Source organism: Pelophylax lessonae (assembly GCF_965119305.1).
Source record: "Pelophylax lessonae genome assembly, chromosome: 6".
Taxonomy (NCBI): domain Eukaryota; kingdom Metazoa; phylum Chordata; class Amphibia; order Anura; family Ranidae; genus Pelophylax; species Pelophylax lessonae.
Genome location: NC_138773.1, coordinates 106,907,427 through 106,924,546, shown reverse-complemented (window position 1 = coordinate 106,924,546; position 17,120 = coordinate 106,907,427). Strand labels below are relative to the sequence as shown.

General features: G+C 42.2%; 2 protein-coding genes across 3 annotated transcripts in view; one reads left to right on the top strand and one right to left on the bottom strand.

Annotated features, from left to right (window-relative positions):
• EIF2AK1 (eukaryotic translation initiation factor 2 alpha kinase 1) overlaps positions 1-3,970 on the bottom strand; it is a 112,550-nt gene extending 108,580 nt beyond the window's left edge. Inside the window, exon 1 of the mRNA XM_082261884.1 lies at positions 3,713-3,970. Coding sequence (XP_082118010.1) covers positions 3,713-3,821 — 109 coding nt within the window. The 5' untranslated portion in view covers positions 3,822-3,970. The remainder of the gene's footprint in view (positions 1-3,712) is intronic.
• A 149-nt stretch (positions 3,971-4,119) lies between these two features.
• The window catches only part of RSPH10B (radial spoke head 10 homolog B), a 73,420-nt gene continuing 60,419 nt past the window's right edge, over positions 4,120-17,120 (top strand). For both annotated transcript variants that reach the window (XM_082261882.1, XM_082261881.1), the window contains exon 1: positions 4,120-4,266. The gene's annotated coding sequence lies outside the window, so the exon portion shown is untranslated. The remainder of the gene's footprint in view (positions 4,267-17,120) is intronic.

Sequence of the window (17,120 nt, the reverse complement as noted above, 5' to 3'; positions counted from 1 at the left end):
ACTAAGTATATGTAACATATGTAAACTGTGTTCAAACAACATGTGAGGTATCACTATGATAGTTAGAGCAGAAGCAATACATTCTAGTGCTAGACCTTCTCTTTAACTGGTAACCTGTAAAAATATTCACAGCACCGCCTATTGAGATTTTTAAGTACCGTAGTTTGTCGCCATTTCACGAGCATGCGCAATTTTCAAGCATGACATCTTAGGTATTTATTTACTCCGCATAACATCATCTTTCACATTACACAAAAAAATTGGGTTAAATTTACTTTTTTTTGTATTAATCAAAGTGTATTTTTTTCCCAAAAAATTGTGCTTGAAAGACTGCTGTGCAAATACAGTGTGACATAAAAATTTGCAACTACTGCCATTTGATTTTCTACAGTCTCTGCTAAAAAATATATTAATATAGGTTTGGGGTTTCTAAGTAATTTTCCAGCAAAAAATACAGATTTTACTTGCAAACAGGCAGGGAGGCATTTTCCCTCAGTTACTCTAACCAAAATATTATTTTAAAAAATGTTGCCTTTAGTTACACTTTAACCAATTGCTGACCACAATACATACATAATATATATATATTATATATACACATACATTGTGGTTTGGAAGTGGTTTTCCGGGGTTATGGCTGAAGATATCAGCCATAACCCTGGTATTGCTTTTTTCAGCTGGCAGCTCGCTTTCTCTTGAAAGCATTCTGAGCGGCTCATAAGCAGCTGGAACACTTTCAGACGCCCCCCGGCCCGCCGGTGTTTCTTGGGTTTACCGTTTCCACCGTCTCGTCTGACAAATTATCCAACAATGCGACCGGCTGGTCACAGGGGCGATAAAAGACTAGATTGTCTTTGATCACCTCTATGGCCTTGGAGGACCGAAGCAACAGCGGGATATAACTTCTGGTCCACGGTGAAAGTAAACAATTTTTTTTTTTTTTTAAAGCAAAATATCACTTATTTTTCCAATCCTTTGCTTTTAAAACTAAAAGAGAGATGTGTCTTTTTGACCCCATATCTCTCCATGAAGAGGACCTGTCATCCTTATTTCTATTACAAGAGATGTTTACATTGCTCGTAATAGGAATAAAAGTGATCCCCATTTTTCATGAGCTGAACTCAAAGATCTAAGACTTTTCTTTGTACACAAAAGGCCTATTTCTCTCAAATATTGTTCACAAATCTCGCTAATGCCCCTTTCACACGGGCTTTCCGATCAGGTCTGCCTGTCAGTTTTTCAGGCGGACCTGATCGGATGCTCCATGCCGCCCTATGGAGTGGCGGATGGCCACAGTGACCGCCTGTCCATTTTCAACGGATCCTCCAGACGGATGGAAAATAGGGTTTCCATCTGTCTGGATTTCACGCAGAGAGCAGCGGGTGTCAGCGGACATGTCACTGCTGACATCCGCTGCTCCATAGAGGTGCATGGAATGTCTGATCAGATCCGCCAGAAAAAACTGACAGGCGGACCTGATCAGAAAGCCCATGTGAAAGGGGTCTAAAGCCCCGTACACACGATCAAATTATTAAACGATCTGTCGTCCGTTTTTTTGTGGCATGCTAGTCTGATGTGGAAAGTGAAGAGGTTATTTTCATACGAATTTTCCCATACGACAGAATTCTACTTCAGAAGTGATGTCATGTGTTGGATTGCTTTCTATGTGTTCTTTCCTCTCTGAGCATGCCTAGTCTTGCTCTTAAGTTTCTTTTCCGTCGAAATCTGTACTAATGAGACGAAAATCGGATGTTGTTTTGATGGACGACAAAAATTATATAGCCTGCACATCAGGATTTTGTCAGCCGAAAAGTCGGCTGTCGAAAGCACCATACTAACAATCCGAAAATCGGTCGGACGAATTTTCCCTACAGATTTTCTTATCGTGTGTACGGGCCTTAAGGCTCCTTTCACACGGGCGGTGCGCCCGACGGAGTCTGCCCTGCTCAGCGGGGGATCGATCTGTCGATCCCCGCAGAGCAGGTGGATGACAGCTCCGTCTCCGCTCTGTGTGCAGTCATCCGATCCTCCAGACGGATGGAAAAAAGGGTTTCCATCCGTCTGGATTTCACAGACAGAATTGGATAGCAGCGGGTGTCAGCAGACATGTCTCCGCTCAATAGGGCTGCATGGAGCATCCGGTCCGCCTGAAAAACTGACAGGCGGATCGGAAAGCCCATGTGAAAGGGGCCTTAATGACCACTTCTCCTTTGGCGAGATAATCCATCCACCTCACAGGTGTGACATAGCAAGATGCTGATTAGACAGCACGATTATTGCACAGGTCACAACAAATTTTATATATATATATTTTTTTTTTTTATTTATTATTAAAATGTATTTTTCCCCCAAAAAAATGTGTTTGAAAAAAATACTGTGTGACATACACGATTTAACCACTTGCCGACCGCCACAAATACATATACTGCGGCGGTCAGCCGCTCACAGGCAAAGTGACGTATCGGTACGTCACTAGCCTGTGAGGCTCTGGGGAGCAAACGCGCGCCGCCGGATGCGTGCTCCCGCTCGGTCACGGACCCCCCCCCCCTCGCGATCGCCCGTTAGAGCGGGAGAAAGGCAGGCGGCTAATGTAAACAAGCCGCCTTGTTTACATGTAGGACCGTTGATTACTGTTTCGACACCTCAAGCCACAGCCAATAACAGTTAGAAACACGCCCCTAGGGACACAGTTAGCCCCTCCCTCTCCAAAAAAGTTAACCCCTTCACTGCCAGTGTCATTTTACAGTAACAGTGCATATGTATAGCACTGATTACTGTAGTAATGTCACTGGTACTCCCAAAAGTGTCAAAAATGTCAGTCAAGGGTCCGATCTGTCCGCCGCAATGTCGCAGTACCGCAAAAAAATATAAAAAAAATCGCAGATCGCCGCCATTACGCGTTTAAAAAAAAAAAAAACAAAAATGACATAACAAAAATGAAATAAATCTTTCCCTTAGTTAGTAAACGCAATAACTTTTGCGCAGACCAATCAAAATATGCTTTTTGCGATTTTTTTTTTTTACCAAAAATATGTAGCATAAAACAAATTGGCCTAAAATGTTAAAAAATTTAGATTTTTACATTTTTTTGGGGAATTTCATATAAAAAAAATGTGAAAAATATTGTTATTTTTGCAAAATTGACGCTCTTTTTTTTTTTTTTTTTTTTTTTGATCATGCGCTATAAACAAAAAAAAAAAATCGCACAGGTGATCAAATACCACCAAAGGAAAGCTCTGTTTGTGGGAAAAAAAGGACATTAAATTCGTTTAGGTACAGCGTCGCACGACCGCGCAATTGTCCGTTAAAATCACGCAGTGCCGAATCGCAAAATAGGCTCTGGTCAGGAAGGGGGTAAAATCTTCCGGGGCTTAAGTGGTTAAACCATTTCCAAGATTGTCTGCTAAAAAAAAAAAATAATATTATATATATATATATATATATATATATATATATATATATATATATAAATAAATAAAATAAATGTTTGGGGGTTAAAAGTAATTTTGCAGCAAAAATACAGATTTAAACTTCTGGTGTGACTATCAATAAATATGACTTTTTTCTGATTGTTATGAAGAAATGTGAAGACTGCCATTAGAAGTGAGATTGGAGAAGTAACTTGTGAGCAGTGTGAGTGGTCTGTCCTCTCCCTGGCACAACTCCCAGCTGTCACCCTGTACATGGCTCATTACATCAGCCCAACACTCACCGTCCAGCTCCAGGTCCGCCTCCTCCGGGTACTGGAACACCGGGATCCCCTCCGCCGCCGTCTTCATCACCACCTGAGCCGAGGAGCGGGGTACCGGGCTCTCCCCCATTCCTGGAACACCCGGCTCCTACCACACACCGAGCATTCCCATACAGTACAAGGCAACACACTCCGCTCGTCTCCAGCAATTTCCACACTTCACCATAGACACCGCAAAGAGCAGGTGAGAGCGCCCAAGACTTCCGCCTCTGGTTGGCACTGCAAGCGGAAGTCGGAGGACACCACATGAAGAGATTCCAACGTACGCTGTGTATCCTTCTCCTCACACCTTCAGAAGATCAGGGGATCTAATACGGAGACAGGAATGTGCACGAGAAGAAGGTAAATGAAGCGGCAGCACTAATTTACTGGGAGGGTTTTCAAACGTGCCAGCCACAATATGGCGACGTAAGCTTCCATTGGTCGAAAGGAATCACATGGTAGACGTTTCCAGGGAGATGGAGACACTTCCGTGACGCTCAAGAAAGAGTTCTTATCATCTGGTCAGTGTTTTGGTAAGATCGTGTACTTGTTATTCTGGCTACATTTCATCATTATTATTATCACCATCATCATTATATTAGTTTGATTTTATTGCTTTTGATTTATAAGATTACAAAAAAGTAGAAAGGGGGCTAACATATAGAAAGGGAATGGGAAATGCACAGGGAAAATTTGAGAACAGCATGGTTTTGGAAGTACAGGGACACTCCACTCATTTGTTTTTCTCAAGGTGAATAAAAATCAATGATTTAATTAGAAACGAATTTATAAAAATCTTATTTTTTAATTTTTTTTTTTATTTAAATCAGATTTGTTGGGATTTTTATCAAATTTATTTTGATAAAATGCTTTTGGTGCAGAAATCTATCTAAAGATAGTTTCCTCCTTTTTAACCACTTCTGGACCGGAAGATTTTCCCCCTTAATGACCAGGCCATATTTTGAGATTCGGCATTGCGTTACTTTAACAGACAATTGCGCAGTCATGCGACACTGTACCCAATTAAAATTGATGTCCTTTTTTCCCACATATAGCGCTTTCTTTTGGTGGTATTTGATCACCTCTGTAAATTTTATTTTGTGTGCTATAAACAAAAAAAGAGCGACAATTCTAAAAAAAAAAAAAAAAAAAACAATATTTTTCACTTTCTGCTATACAACATTCTCAAAAAAAAATTCAAAAATCAAAATTTTTTAATATTTTAGGCCAATTTGTTTTCTGCTACATATTTTTGGTAAAAAAATCGCAGTAAGTGTATTTTGATTGGTTTGCCCAAAAGTTATCGTGTCTACTAACTACGGGAAAGATTTATGTCATTTTTATTTTATTTTTTATTTTTTTACTAGTAATGGCAGCGATCTGCGATTTTTGAGACTTTTGGGGGGACCAGTGACATTACTACAGTAATCAGTGCTAAAAATATGCACTGTTACTGTAATAAGGACACTGACAGGGAAGGGGTTAACATTGTGGGGGATCAAGGGGTTAAATGTGAGCCTAGGGGAGCGATTCTAACTGTGGAGGGGGCGTGGCTTCTGAAATGATCATAGAGACCTATGATCCTATATAGAAGGATCACATGGGGTCTGTGATCATTCCAGGGAGAAGAACAGTCAGTTGTGTTTACAACAGCTGACTGTTCTTCTCTCTCAGTGGGGAACGATCACGGGTGTCAGGCAGCAATCGGAGCCTCCTGCCCCCTGCATCGGAGTCCCCGCTGGAGAAGTGGGGGCGGAAGTGCGCTCGCCTCCTAGCTGCCAGCGTGCGTCCGATGTAGACCTAATTCGTTTCCACGCAGGAGAGCCACACTGCCGCAGTAAAAAGGCGGCGGGTGGTCGGCAACCGGTTAAGATACATCAATAATTTGGTTTATTCAGCATGAAATAGAGCTTAGTTATGTAGCATGAAGATGTATATTCTGCAATATTTAAGTTTTTGGTAAACTCATTCATTGAATCCAAGCAAGCTGAAATGACATGCACTGCATTGTGACAATTTCACACTAACTACCAGCAAGAATGAATCCTTATATTTAAAGAGTACCTGTCATTTCAGATCCATCATGGCAGCGCCTGTTAGTGGGGATCCACTCACCTGCTGCCGCCACGTCCCTCACCTTGTTGTGTCACTGCCGCATCACTAGCTGTCCCATTAAAGTGAATAGGACTGTCAGTGGGTCAGAGGAGGAGCCGCTAAAGGACCGAGATGACAGTTGCTCTTTAAAAATGATGATTTAAATCGAGTTGATTTCAATAAAGCCTTTTTACTAGTGATTTAAATCCTGATTTAAATCACAAATGAAATCGACTTGATTTAAATCAAATCCACCCTGGTTTTTCTTCTTTTTTTTTAGATAAAATGACAATGCCGCAAACTCTTTAAAGTGGAAATAAGCCCATCGATTTAACAGTTTCAAAAAAGTTACATTCCTGGCCCATGCCGGAAATATAACTGTCACATTGGTTGTGCTCTGTACCAAACTGTCAAACTATCCAATGTCTGATGTCATAACTGATCACATGTGCATCATCATGGCAGTTGCAGATCGAATAGAAGCAGCTTCCTTGGCTGTATAGGATAAGAGGGTTTAATTCTGCTTCAAGGCTGTCATCAGATCAGCCTCTACAATCTTGCCAGTGCCTAAAAATGCCTAAAAAAGGAGAGCAACTGAGCATGTGTAAAGCAGGGTGAGACGAGACAGTGTATTACTGAACTTTAAACAGTATAGGCACTTATTTTCAATGTTTTACATAGCTATCCCTGCAAAAGGGGCCAACCTGAAGTGATCTAGCAGGATTTAATTTCATTACTAAACTTCCACTTTAAATATATGTAAGCTGAGGTTTGCATACGCACATCACGGGAGGAGCAGTCTATTCATTTGAATGGGTTGCTGTACCAGCAAGAAATGTGGGGAAAGAAGTCCCCGATCCTCTTTTAAAAAGGTGCCACATGTGCTGATATGTGGGGGTGCCATTAAGAATTAACTGCTCCTCATGCATCTGCTTAAGAGCAGCACGTTTGTGCGATTATGTATGCATTACCAACTCGCACATATGTGAACGTAGTCTAATGAGCAATTTCCAAGTATGGATATTTATTTTATACATAGTTGCTATTGTCCAGCTTTGATCAGTGTAACTATGTATATATAGTTACATAGTTAGTGAGGTTGAAAAAAGACATCAGTCCATCCAGTTCAACCAATGATGTGCGTTGTGTGTTTGCTGTTAACCGTACATTGTATACCCCTGTATGTTGTGGTCTTTAAGGTGCCCATCTAATAGTCTTTTGAAACTATCGATGCTCCCTGCTGATACCACTGCTTGTGGAAGAGAATTCCACATCCTTACTGCTCTGACAGTGAAGATAGTTACATAGTTAATATATCATACCTGGCTGATGTCTCTGGAAGCTGGAAATCACTGAAGTACAGTAGACCCCGCTTTTCTAATGATCTTCACTTGCTTTCCGGTCCTGTGCTGAGCAGCTGGCCTGTTGCATTTTGAACACAGGAGGTTGGCTGCTCAGCAAGGGTGCAATTCAGAGAATGCTTTCACTTTCTGAATAAATGCAAAGCATTCTCTCATTGGATGAGGTGGAGATGTCACTGCCCTGCCTCTCGACCTTGTCCAATTATCCACTTACCGACCGCCCACCGCCTATTTACATCAGTCCTGTGACACTAAATACCAGGGTTATGGCAGCAGATCGCTGCCATAACCCCGGTATTTTTAAAAACGGCGGGCATATTCACAGTGGGATGACTCTTACGGTGCGGCGGAAGAGGTGCCCCCTCCTGACACTTTCCGGCCGTTTTCCCCACTTACCGGACCCGCCGGCTGCGGGGAAAGCGATCCGGTCCCGAATCCTCTGAGACAGGAAGTTGAGTGAGGGCAAGATGGCCCTCACTCGATTCTATGGTCTTGGAGGACCGGAGAGACGTTAAACGCATACTTGCCAACATTTGAAAAAAATTTCCAGGGACACTTTGCAGCACAGCTATCAATTACTTACCACACCCACTTCCCTGAAGCCCTGCCCACTCTGCATAATTAATCTCTGCCTACTTATCATCAGATTATATGGTCTACTCAATAAAGAGAGAATTACAGGAATTTGAAAAGGGAATTTCAAACTTAAGGCCAAAGTAGCAGAGTAAATTACCCGGGACAGGGTCCTATTTGCCAGGACTGACCCGGCAAAAATGGGGCAGTTGGCAGCTATGCAATTGTCGTTGCCTAGCAACCAGTTTAAAGGGCCGATTTTTTTATTTTTTTTTTTCCTTTTTTAGTGTAGTTGTGAGGTCTGAGGTCTTTTTGGCCCCAGATCTCACAATAAAGAGGTCTTGTCATGCTTATTTCTTTTACAAGGAATGTTTACATTCCTTGTAATAGGTATAAAAATGATACATTTTTTTTTTAAACTGTGTAAAAATAAAAAATAATAAATAAAATAAACAGGAAGAAAAAAAAATTAAAGCGCCCTGTCCCTGTTAGCTCGTGCGCAGAAGCGAACACATACGGAAGTCCCGCCCACATATGTAAACGGTGTTCAAACCACACATGTGAGATATAACCGCAATCGTTAGAGTGAGAGCAATAATTTGAGCCCTAGACCTCCTCAGCTGGTAACCTGTAGAAATTTTTAAAGTGTTGCCTATGGGATTTTTAAGTACCATTCCACGAGCGTGCGTAATTTTGAAGCATGACATGTTGGGTATCTAAATACTCGGCGTAACATTATCTTTCACATTATAGAAAAAAATTGGGCTAACTTACTGTTTTATAATTTTTTAATTCAAAAAAGTGAATTTGTTTCCAAAAAAATTGCGTTTGGAAGACCGCTGCACAAATACGGTGTGATAAAAAATATTGCAACAATCTCCATTTTATTCTCTAGGGTCTCTGCTAAAAATATATATATAATGTTTGGGGGTTCTTAGTAGTCTTCTAGCAAAAAAAACAGATTTTAGCTTGTAAATACCAAGTGTCAAAAATAGGCCTGGTCTTAACCACTTAAGCCTCGGAAGATTTTACCCCCTTCCTGACCAGGGGGTATTTTGCGATTCGGCACTGCGTGACTTTAACGGACAATTGCGCGGTCGTGCGACGCTGTACCTAAACGAATTTGAAGTCCTTTTTTTTCCCACAAACTGAGCTTTCTTTTGGTGGTATTTGATCACCTGTGCGATTTTTTGATCATGCGCTATAAACAAAAAAAGAGCGACAATTTAGCAAAAATAACAATATTTTGCAATTTTTTTTATATGAAATTCCCCCCCCCCCCCCCAAAAAATGTAAAAATCTAAATTTTTTTAAATGTTTGGCCAATTTGTTTTCTGCTACCTATGTTTGGTAAAGAAAAAATCACAATAAGCGTATTTTGATTGGTTTGCGCAAAAGTTATTGCGTTTACTAAGGGAAAGATTTTTGTCATTTTTGTTGTTTTTTTTTTTAACGCGTAATGGCGGCGATCTGCGATTTATTTTGCGGTACTGCGACATTGCGGCGGACAGATCGGACCCTTGACTTACATTTTTGACACTTTTGGGGGTACCAGTGACATTACTACATGAATCAGTGCTATACATATGCACTGTTACTGTAAAAATGACACTGGGAGGGAAGGGGTTAACTTTATTGGAGAGGGAGGGGTTAAGTGTGTCCCTAGGGGCGTGTTTCTAACTGTCATTGGATGTGGCTAGTGGTGTAACAGCACAGATCAACGGGGTCCTACATAGCAGGACCGAGTGATCTGTGCTTTTACACAGGGGAGAATGACAGGCGGCTTTGTTTACATTAGCCGCCTGCCTTTCTCCCTCTCTACCCGACGATCGGGAGTGACCGGCGGACATCGGGTCCGCCGGTCACACGCGCTGGCTTCGTCGGGTACGAGCGGGGGCGGGAGCGCGCCTCCGGCAGCGCGCGCTCGCCCCCTTTATGCTCCCAGGCTAGTGACGTACCGGTACGTCACTTTGCCTGGGAGGGGCTGACCGCCGCCGTATATAGTCGGGCGGCAGTCGGCAAGTGGTTAAAGTGGTCATAGAACTCTTTGCATTCATTCATTCAGGAAATGTAAAGCATTCTCTGAATGGCACCCTTGCTGAGTGCCTGACCTCCTGTGTTCATAATGCAGCAAGCCAGCTGCTCAGCACAGAACCCAGAAGCAACTAGAGATCACTGGAGTAGTGGTGTCTATTTCAGTGATTTCCAGCTTCCAGGGGTATCGCCCAGATATAATATATACATAGTTACATAGGTCCAAAAGGACTAACATACCTATGTATAAGATATCTATACCTGGAATTCTTTTTTTAAATAATAGCTGTGTGTATATCAAAAAGATCACCAGACTATTTTTTTCAATGAAAACATTCCCATAATATTATATGTGCATTTACCATATTTAAGGCATGTTATTACCCTGTAATAGCCTGCCTTGTGTAGATGTCCAAAAGCCCCAAGACTGCTGTTGTGTGCCACCATCTTGGATGTGATTTCAGCAGCCCCAGCAGACTCAAAGCTGTCACTCACGTTTATGTAGGAAGTTAATTGGAGTGGCAGTGTAGCTGGGCAGAGAGAGTATTCAGACCCTCCTAGAAAAGGAGAGGTCTATGAAATGCAAGAAGGAGTGCTAGGGAATGGGTTAGTCATATCAGTGTTGCCAACCTACCAGATTGAAATTTACTGACACGACACCCACAATTTACTGGCACAGCCAAGTTTTTACTGGCTTTTCCAAAAGTTACAAAATTACGGTTTTAAGTGCAAATTTCAATATTTAGGCTACAAACAAATACAATATGCAATTAGCAATGTGATTTATGGTAGCTATTGAGGCAAAAAAACATGTTTCCTATTTTATTTTTGATATAGTGAGTAGGGATGGGCGAACGGTTCGGCCCAAGTATGAGTTCCCAGCCGAACATTTGCCTGTTTGCCCATTCCCCGAACACCCGAATTTGCAGGGGGATCGCCTTGACGAACATCCTGCAATGCACTGCAGAGCACTGCACAGTGCATTCTGTGCCCTGATTTGCTCAAAGCTTTCCACATTTAGGGCGCAGTGTTAGCTGGTTGTTAAGGAATGGGGCCGGGAAACCGGCCATCACGTCCTTAACAACTGATGAGTCATCAGCTGTCAATGTGTTTCCCCGCTGACAACTGAATAAAAAAAAAAAAGTGCCGGTAAAAAAAATAAAGAAAACAATGTCAAAATTTAAAAAAAAAAGGACTGGTGTGGGGACCCCCCAAAATCCATACCAGACCGGCAGGTCAGGAAAAAGGGGGGGAGACGAGTGAGTGCCCCTTCTCCTGAACCATACTGGGCCACATGCTATCAACATGGTAGGGTGGGTGCTTTGGGGCAAGGGGGCTCTGCTCCCCCTACCCCAAAGCACCATGTTGATGGGGACAAGGACCTCTTCCCGAAAACTCAGGGCTGCGGGTGGGGGCTTATCCGAATCTGGAAGCCCCCTTTCCCACGGGGGCCCCCAGATCCTGGCCCCCCCATGTGAATGGGTATCAGGTACATCGTACCTGTACCCATTCATCAAAAAATTGTCAAAAAGTAATAAACGCAGGAAACAAATCCTTTTTTAAAAAATAGAAAAAAGTGTCCCGCGATGTAAATCCATCGTCAATCAAGACGCCCGCCAGACCCGGAAAGATAGAAAAAAAAGAAAGCGCTTACCCCTCCTGGGAGACCTCCCACCGACTGCTCTTTCTTCGCTTTGACAGTTCATATATAGGCATAGGGCGGGGCCACCCTGTTAAGTCACCTGGTGGCAATGCCCCCTTTTGACGCCAGATGTCATCACGTGATGTCAGACGGGGTCAGTGCCACCCAGTGACGTAACTGGGTGGCCCCGCTCCTTGCCTATTTAAGAGCTGTCAAAGCGAAGAGGGAGCAGTCGAGGAGGCCTCCCAGGAGGCGGAAGCATTTCCTTTTTTTCTATTTTTCGGATCTGGTGGACGTCTCGATTGACAATGGATTTACATCGAGGAAAATTTTTTTTATTTTTTAATAAAGAATTTATCAAAAACTGTTTCCTGCGTTTCTCACGTTTTGTACCCCTTTTATGGTGAATGGGTAGGGGTACGATGCCCGATACCCATTTAGATGGGGGCGGGATCTAGGGCCCCCCTTGGTAGAGGGGGCTTCCAGATTCCGATAAACCCCCCATCCACAGACCCCAGCAACCACAGCCCAGGGTTGTCGGGAAGAGGCCTTTGTCCCCATCAACATGCGGACAAGGTGCTTTGGGGTGGGGCGCACAGAGCCCCCCTGCCCCAAAGCACCCACCCCCCTCATGTTGAGCAAACGCCCCCCCCCCCCCTTTTCCTGATCTGCCAGGCTACATGCACAGATAAGGGTCTGGTATGATTTTTCATTTTTTTTTTTAAATTTTAGCATGAGGTTCCATGTAAAATCCACACCAGACCCGAGAGGCCTGGTATAGCCTGGGGGGGGCTATATTTTTTAATAGCTGAGTGCTGGCAATTGTAACCGTGAGTCATTTTTAAATGGGATTTCTGTAAATGCTACAAATGCGCCACTTTAGAGGCACATTAGGGGACCCCCCAGGCATTATATTTAAAGGAATTTTTCACTTTCATTGTTGCACTTTAAGCATCATTAAAATCAAAACTCCTGAAAAAAACAATTGTTTTTACATTTTTTTTTTTTTATTCATACATGTCCCCCTGGGTAGTACCCAGACCTCCAAACCTCTTTTATGACCAATTACTTGCATATAAGCCTTCAAAATGGCCACTTTTGATTTTTGCTGTCCGGCTTCCATAGTCTTCAATGAGGTTTGCTGTTCGGGTTAGAACATTTCCCCTGTTCGGGAGTTCTGCTGGGTGTTTGGCAGGCAGCAGACTTGATGCAACTACATTATCTTAAGGACCCTCTTTAGCATCCCTTTGACTGACACCTGTCCACTGGCTCTTCTAGCTGACGAGTTGGCTCTCTCTGGACAGGCCTCATGACACAGATCTGTACTCACTGTATCCAGAATCAGATCCTTTCCAGTGTTTCCCTTCTAGTCAGCTCTGTAGGACATCTGGGTTCAGCTCCTCTCTGACTCTGACCCCGAGCACATGTGCCCTTGGCATTTATACAGTATCCCAGCATGCACCAATGCACTTTTCTCTGCCAATCACCAGGGCTGTAGTGAATGCCCGTGCACTCATTAGTCAGGTTAACTCCCACTGTCCACCATGCCTCCCTATTGGAAAAGTGTGAAACACTTCAGACAAACTGAGCTGCACCTGAGTGCCATGAGCAGACCTCACTAGCAGATCCTGCTCTCTGGTAGGCAGAGAACAATATAGACTTACCTGGTAATCTTTCTGGTAAGCAGAAAAGATCCAAAACTATACTCTCTCTCTAGCACCTACCTAGGAGGGTGCTACACTCCCATCCTGCAGACCCAACACGAGGCTCCGGTCCCTCCGCTCGTCTCCCTTGCACTATGACATCACACGACACGCTCGGGTACTGCCTCTGCCAGATCTGCCCCCCCGCCAGCACTTCCCGAACACAGTGTAGCAGACACTCAGATGATCTCTGCCAGCTCCCGCCAGCTCCAGACCAAAAATGCGAATGCGAAGTTCCGAGACGAGAGTCACAGCCACATTTTTTACTGGCAACCTTTGCCTGTCACTGGCATTTACTGGCAAGAGAAAAGTGCCCTTTTTTTACTGGTTGGCTGTAACAATAAGTCTTACTTTCTAGCAAGTTCAAAGGCACTTTTAATCCAATTTAAAAAAAATAGTAGAAAAAAGGGGGGGTTGGTGTGAAACACCAACCAACCTGCGCTAATGAATGTGAAAATAGTATTAATAAATTAAATATAGATTCATGTGTTTTGTGAAATTGCTTTCAACCTTGTGAGCTGCAACATAAACGTGGTACACGTGGATAAATGCAAAATATATAAGGGTACGGCGCACAACAAAGAATGAATCAAATTCTAAAAAACTAGATAAAACACACCGTGCTTGTTAGTGAACAGTGAGGTGAAATTAAATATGTCACACTCTAGTGCTCAATAAATAAAGAGTGACAATATATCAAAATAAATATATCAAGTCTCTGGTGCTCAAAAAGCCATCAAACAGATAATCCAAATAACAACAGCTAATAGGAAATCTTGAAACTTGATAGGAGTGTGTATTCCTTTAAGCCTCCACCTTCACTCCTTCACCCAGTGCAAGCAAATCTTACTGCTTACCAGAAATATGGGACCCCTTGATTATAGGGGGTCACATAAGCGTAATCCTTTCAGCCTTTGATCGGACCAGACCATAAAGCTCTCACATCAGTAATATCCACATATAAGTTGGCACTTGGTGTAGAAAAACACTTTCTCAGCAGGGTGAGTGTGTAGCCAAACCATGGGATTGAATCAGGACCATAACAAAAGTGGAGAGAAGAAAGAGGCTCTCATGGCGCAGTATCTCATAATTAATCGTTTTAATGATTTAAAATTGCACTTACTACATCCAGATAAAAGAAAGCCTTTACTGTAGGAATCGCGGTGACAAGGGATGGGAACGCCGCTTCCGCGTTCCACCTGCGCTCCACCTTGACCGGAAGTTCCTCTATGGTTACGATCTCACGTTCCCGACGCACGTTTCGTCAGTACGTACTGACGTCATCAGGGGATTTATAATTTGATTCATTCTTTGTTGAGCGCCGTACCCTTATATATATTTTGTATATTTAAAAAAATAGTAGTTGGAAAGGAATACACTGTAAGGGGTCATTTAAAATACATAATTTTTCTGTGGTTTTACCTGCAAATTTCTAAGTTGCTGACAGGGTCTCTTTAAAGGAAACCTGAGATAAGAGAAGTACAAAGGCTGCCATTCCAGACTTCTTTATGAAAATGTTCTTTGCTTAGATGTCATGCCAACCTAATGATTTCAATGCTTTCATAACCTGTTCAGGACAGCCCACATTGTACTGCAGACGTGTGACTCCAGCAGGCACAGTGGCGTATCTGTACGTTGCTGACCTCTGTCGAGTACAAGTCTAAATGCAAAATTCCCTATGCACACATTCATGAAAATGGCTGTAGTAATGTTGGGTGCTGTAAAGACCACCGGCTGGGAACCCTAGACAATCAGAGTGAAGAAATGTCCTCAGCACACCAAGCTTTCCTCAAAGAGTCCAAAGCTTTATTCACATGGTGACACGGTACACATACAGCAACATTTCGAAACCACACAGGGCCCCTTCGTCAGGCAAGTGACATCATTTTCCTGACGAAGAGGCCCTGCGTGGCTCCAAAACATTGCTGTATGAGTTCCGTGTGACCATTTGAATAAAGCTTTGGACCTTTTGAGGAATCCTTGGTGTGATAATGACATTTTTTCATTCTGTCGAGTACAGGGAGCGCAAGCTCCCCCTGACTTTCACTGTAATTAGACAAAGCAAGATTCTGTCAGCAGGTCCTGGTGAATGATTCATGACTGGGACCTGCTGATCAGCTGTGTCCAATCACATTCCAAAGCCCTGTGTGGACAAACAACACAGGGCTCTATGCAGAGGGATCAATATTTCTTTTTGTTCTCCCGGCAAAGCAGTTGCAATTGCAATTCCAGTATATATCCCATAGTTTGTAGTCGCTATAACTTTACGCAAACCAATCAATATACACTTATTGGGATTTTCTTTTTTTTTACCAAAGACATGTAGCAGAATTCATTTTGGCCTAAATTTAAGAAGAAATTTGATTTTTTAATTTAATATGTTTTATAACAGAAACTAAAAAAATATAAATTTATTTTTTCAAAATTTTCAGTCTTTTATCGGTTATATTATAAAAATAAAAAACACAGTGGTGATTAAATACCACCAAAAGAAAGCTCTATTTGTGTGAAAAAATGCTATACATTTTTATTTTCATACAGCATTGCATGACCATTTTCTAGTTACAGTAGCGCAGTGCTAAATAGTGGTGAAGTGCTTAATCGTTATCGCAGAGCACACATCAGGAGTTCTGACTTCACACTTTTCAGAAATGGTCAGCAATGGCAGCCAATATATTTCCTTCAGGAGAGGTTTTTCCTAATGCTAAGACGTACAGTGGGGAAAATAATGATTTTATCCCCTGCAGATTTTGTATCTTTGCCCAATTACAGAGAAATAAAGGGTCTATAAATTTTATCATAGGTGTATTTTTAGTGATAGATACAGAATTTCAAACAAAAATCCAGAAAAAACACATGATACAAATTTTATAAAATGAGTTGCAGTTCAGAGAGTAAAATAAGTATTTGATCCCCAAGCAAAACATGACTTAGTACTTGGTGGAGAAACCCTTGTTGGCAAGCACAGAGGTAAGGTGTTTCTTGTAGTTGGTTACCAGGTTTGCATACATCTCAGGAGGGATTTTGGTCCACTCTTCTTTACAGGTCCTCTCTAAATCCTCAAGGTTTCTTGGCTGTCGCTTAGTAACTCGAAGTTTCAGCCCCTTCCATAAATTTTCTTTAGGATTAAGTGCTGGAGATTGGCAAGGCCACTCCATGACCTTAATGGGCTTCTTTTTGAGCCACTTCTTTTTTGCCTTGGCAGTCATTGTCATGCTGGAAGACCCATCTATGACCCATCTTCAGTGTTCTGGCTGAGGGAAGATGGTTCTCATCCAAGATTTTACAATATATGGCTCCGTCCATTGGCCTCTCACCTATGATACAAATTATAGACCCTATATTGCTTTGTAAGTGGGCAAACTTACAAAATCTGCAGGGGATCAAATAATTATTTTTCCCACTGTATGCATCATGAAATCTTTTTTAGATAAGGGGCTCATTTATAAAGCAGCCTAAGTGTGGCCATACTGCTGCTTTTCTATTAAAACCCCTCTGGCAAATGTATAAAGCAGTGATTAGTACTTCATAAATATACTTTGTGTTTCCTTCCCTCTGAGACTTTGAAGCAGGGGAATCCCAATTCATTTTGATGAGTAAGGCAAAAAAACATTTTAAGGTCATGTGACAGCACTCTCCTCCTATCTACAAGTGTTCTCTGCAGTGTTATGTACACCAAAGGAGATAAGAGTCTTCCTGCATCATACATTTTGCATTTTAAAGTTAAGTTTTAAGTAAAAACAACTTCAATTTATTAGTTAACAATCGCTGTACTTTTAGGAAATCAAGCCCTTTTACCTTAAAGCTTAAAGTGTTACTAAACCTACAACAGTAAAATCAGTCTGTGTATGCAGTAAAGCATGCTTGTTATACTCACTGTGGAATCTAAGGGGTTAATTATCTGCATTGTGTACAATGCTGTTTGATCCTGTCTTCTCTGCTCATCGCCTTCTTCCACTGACTCCAATATATTTCCTGAT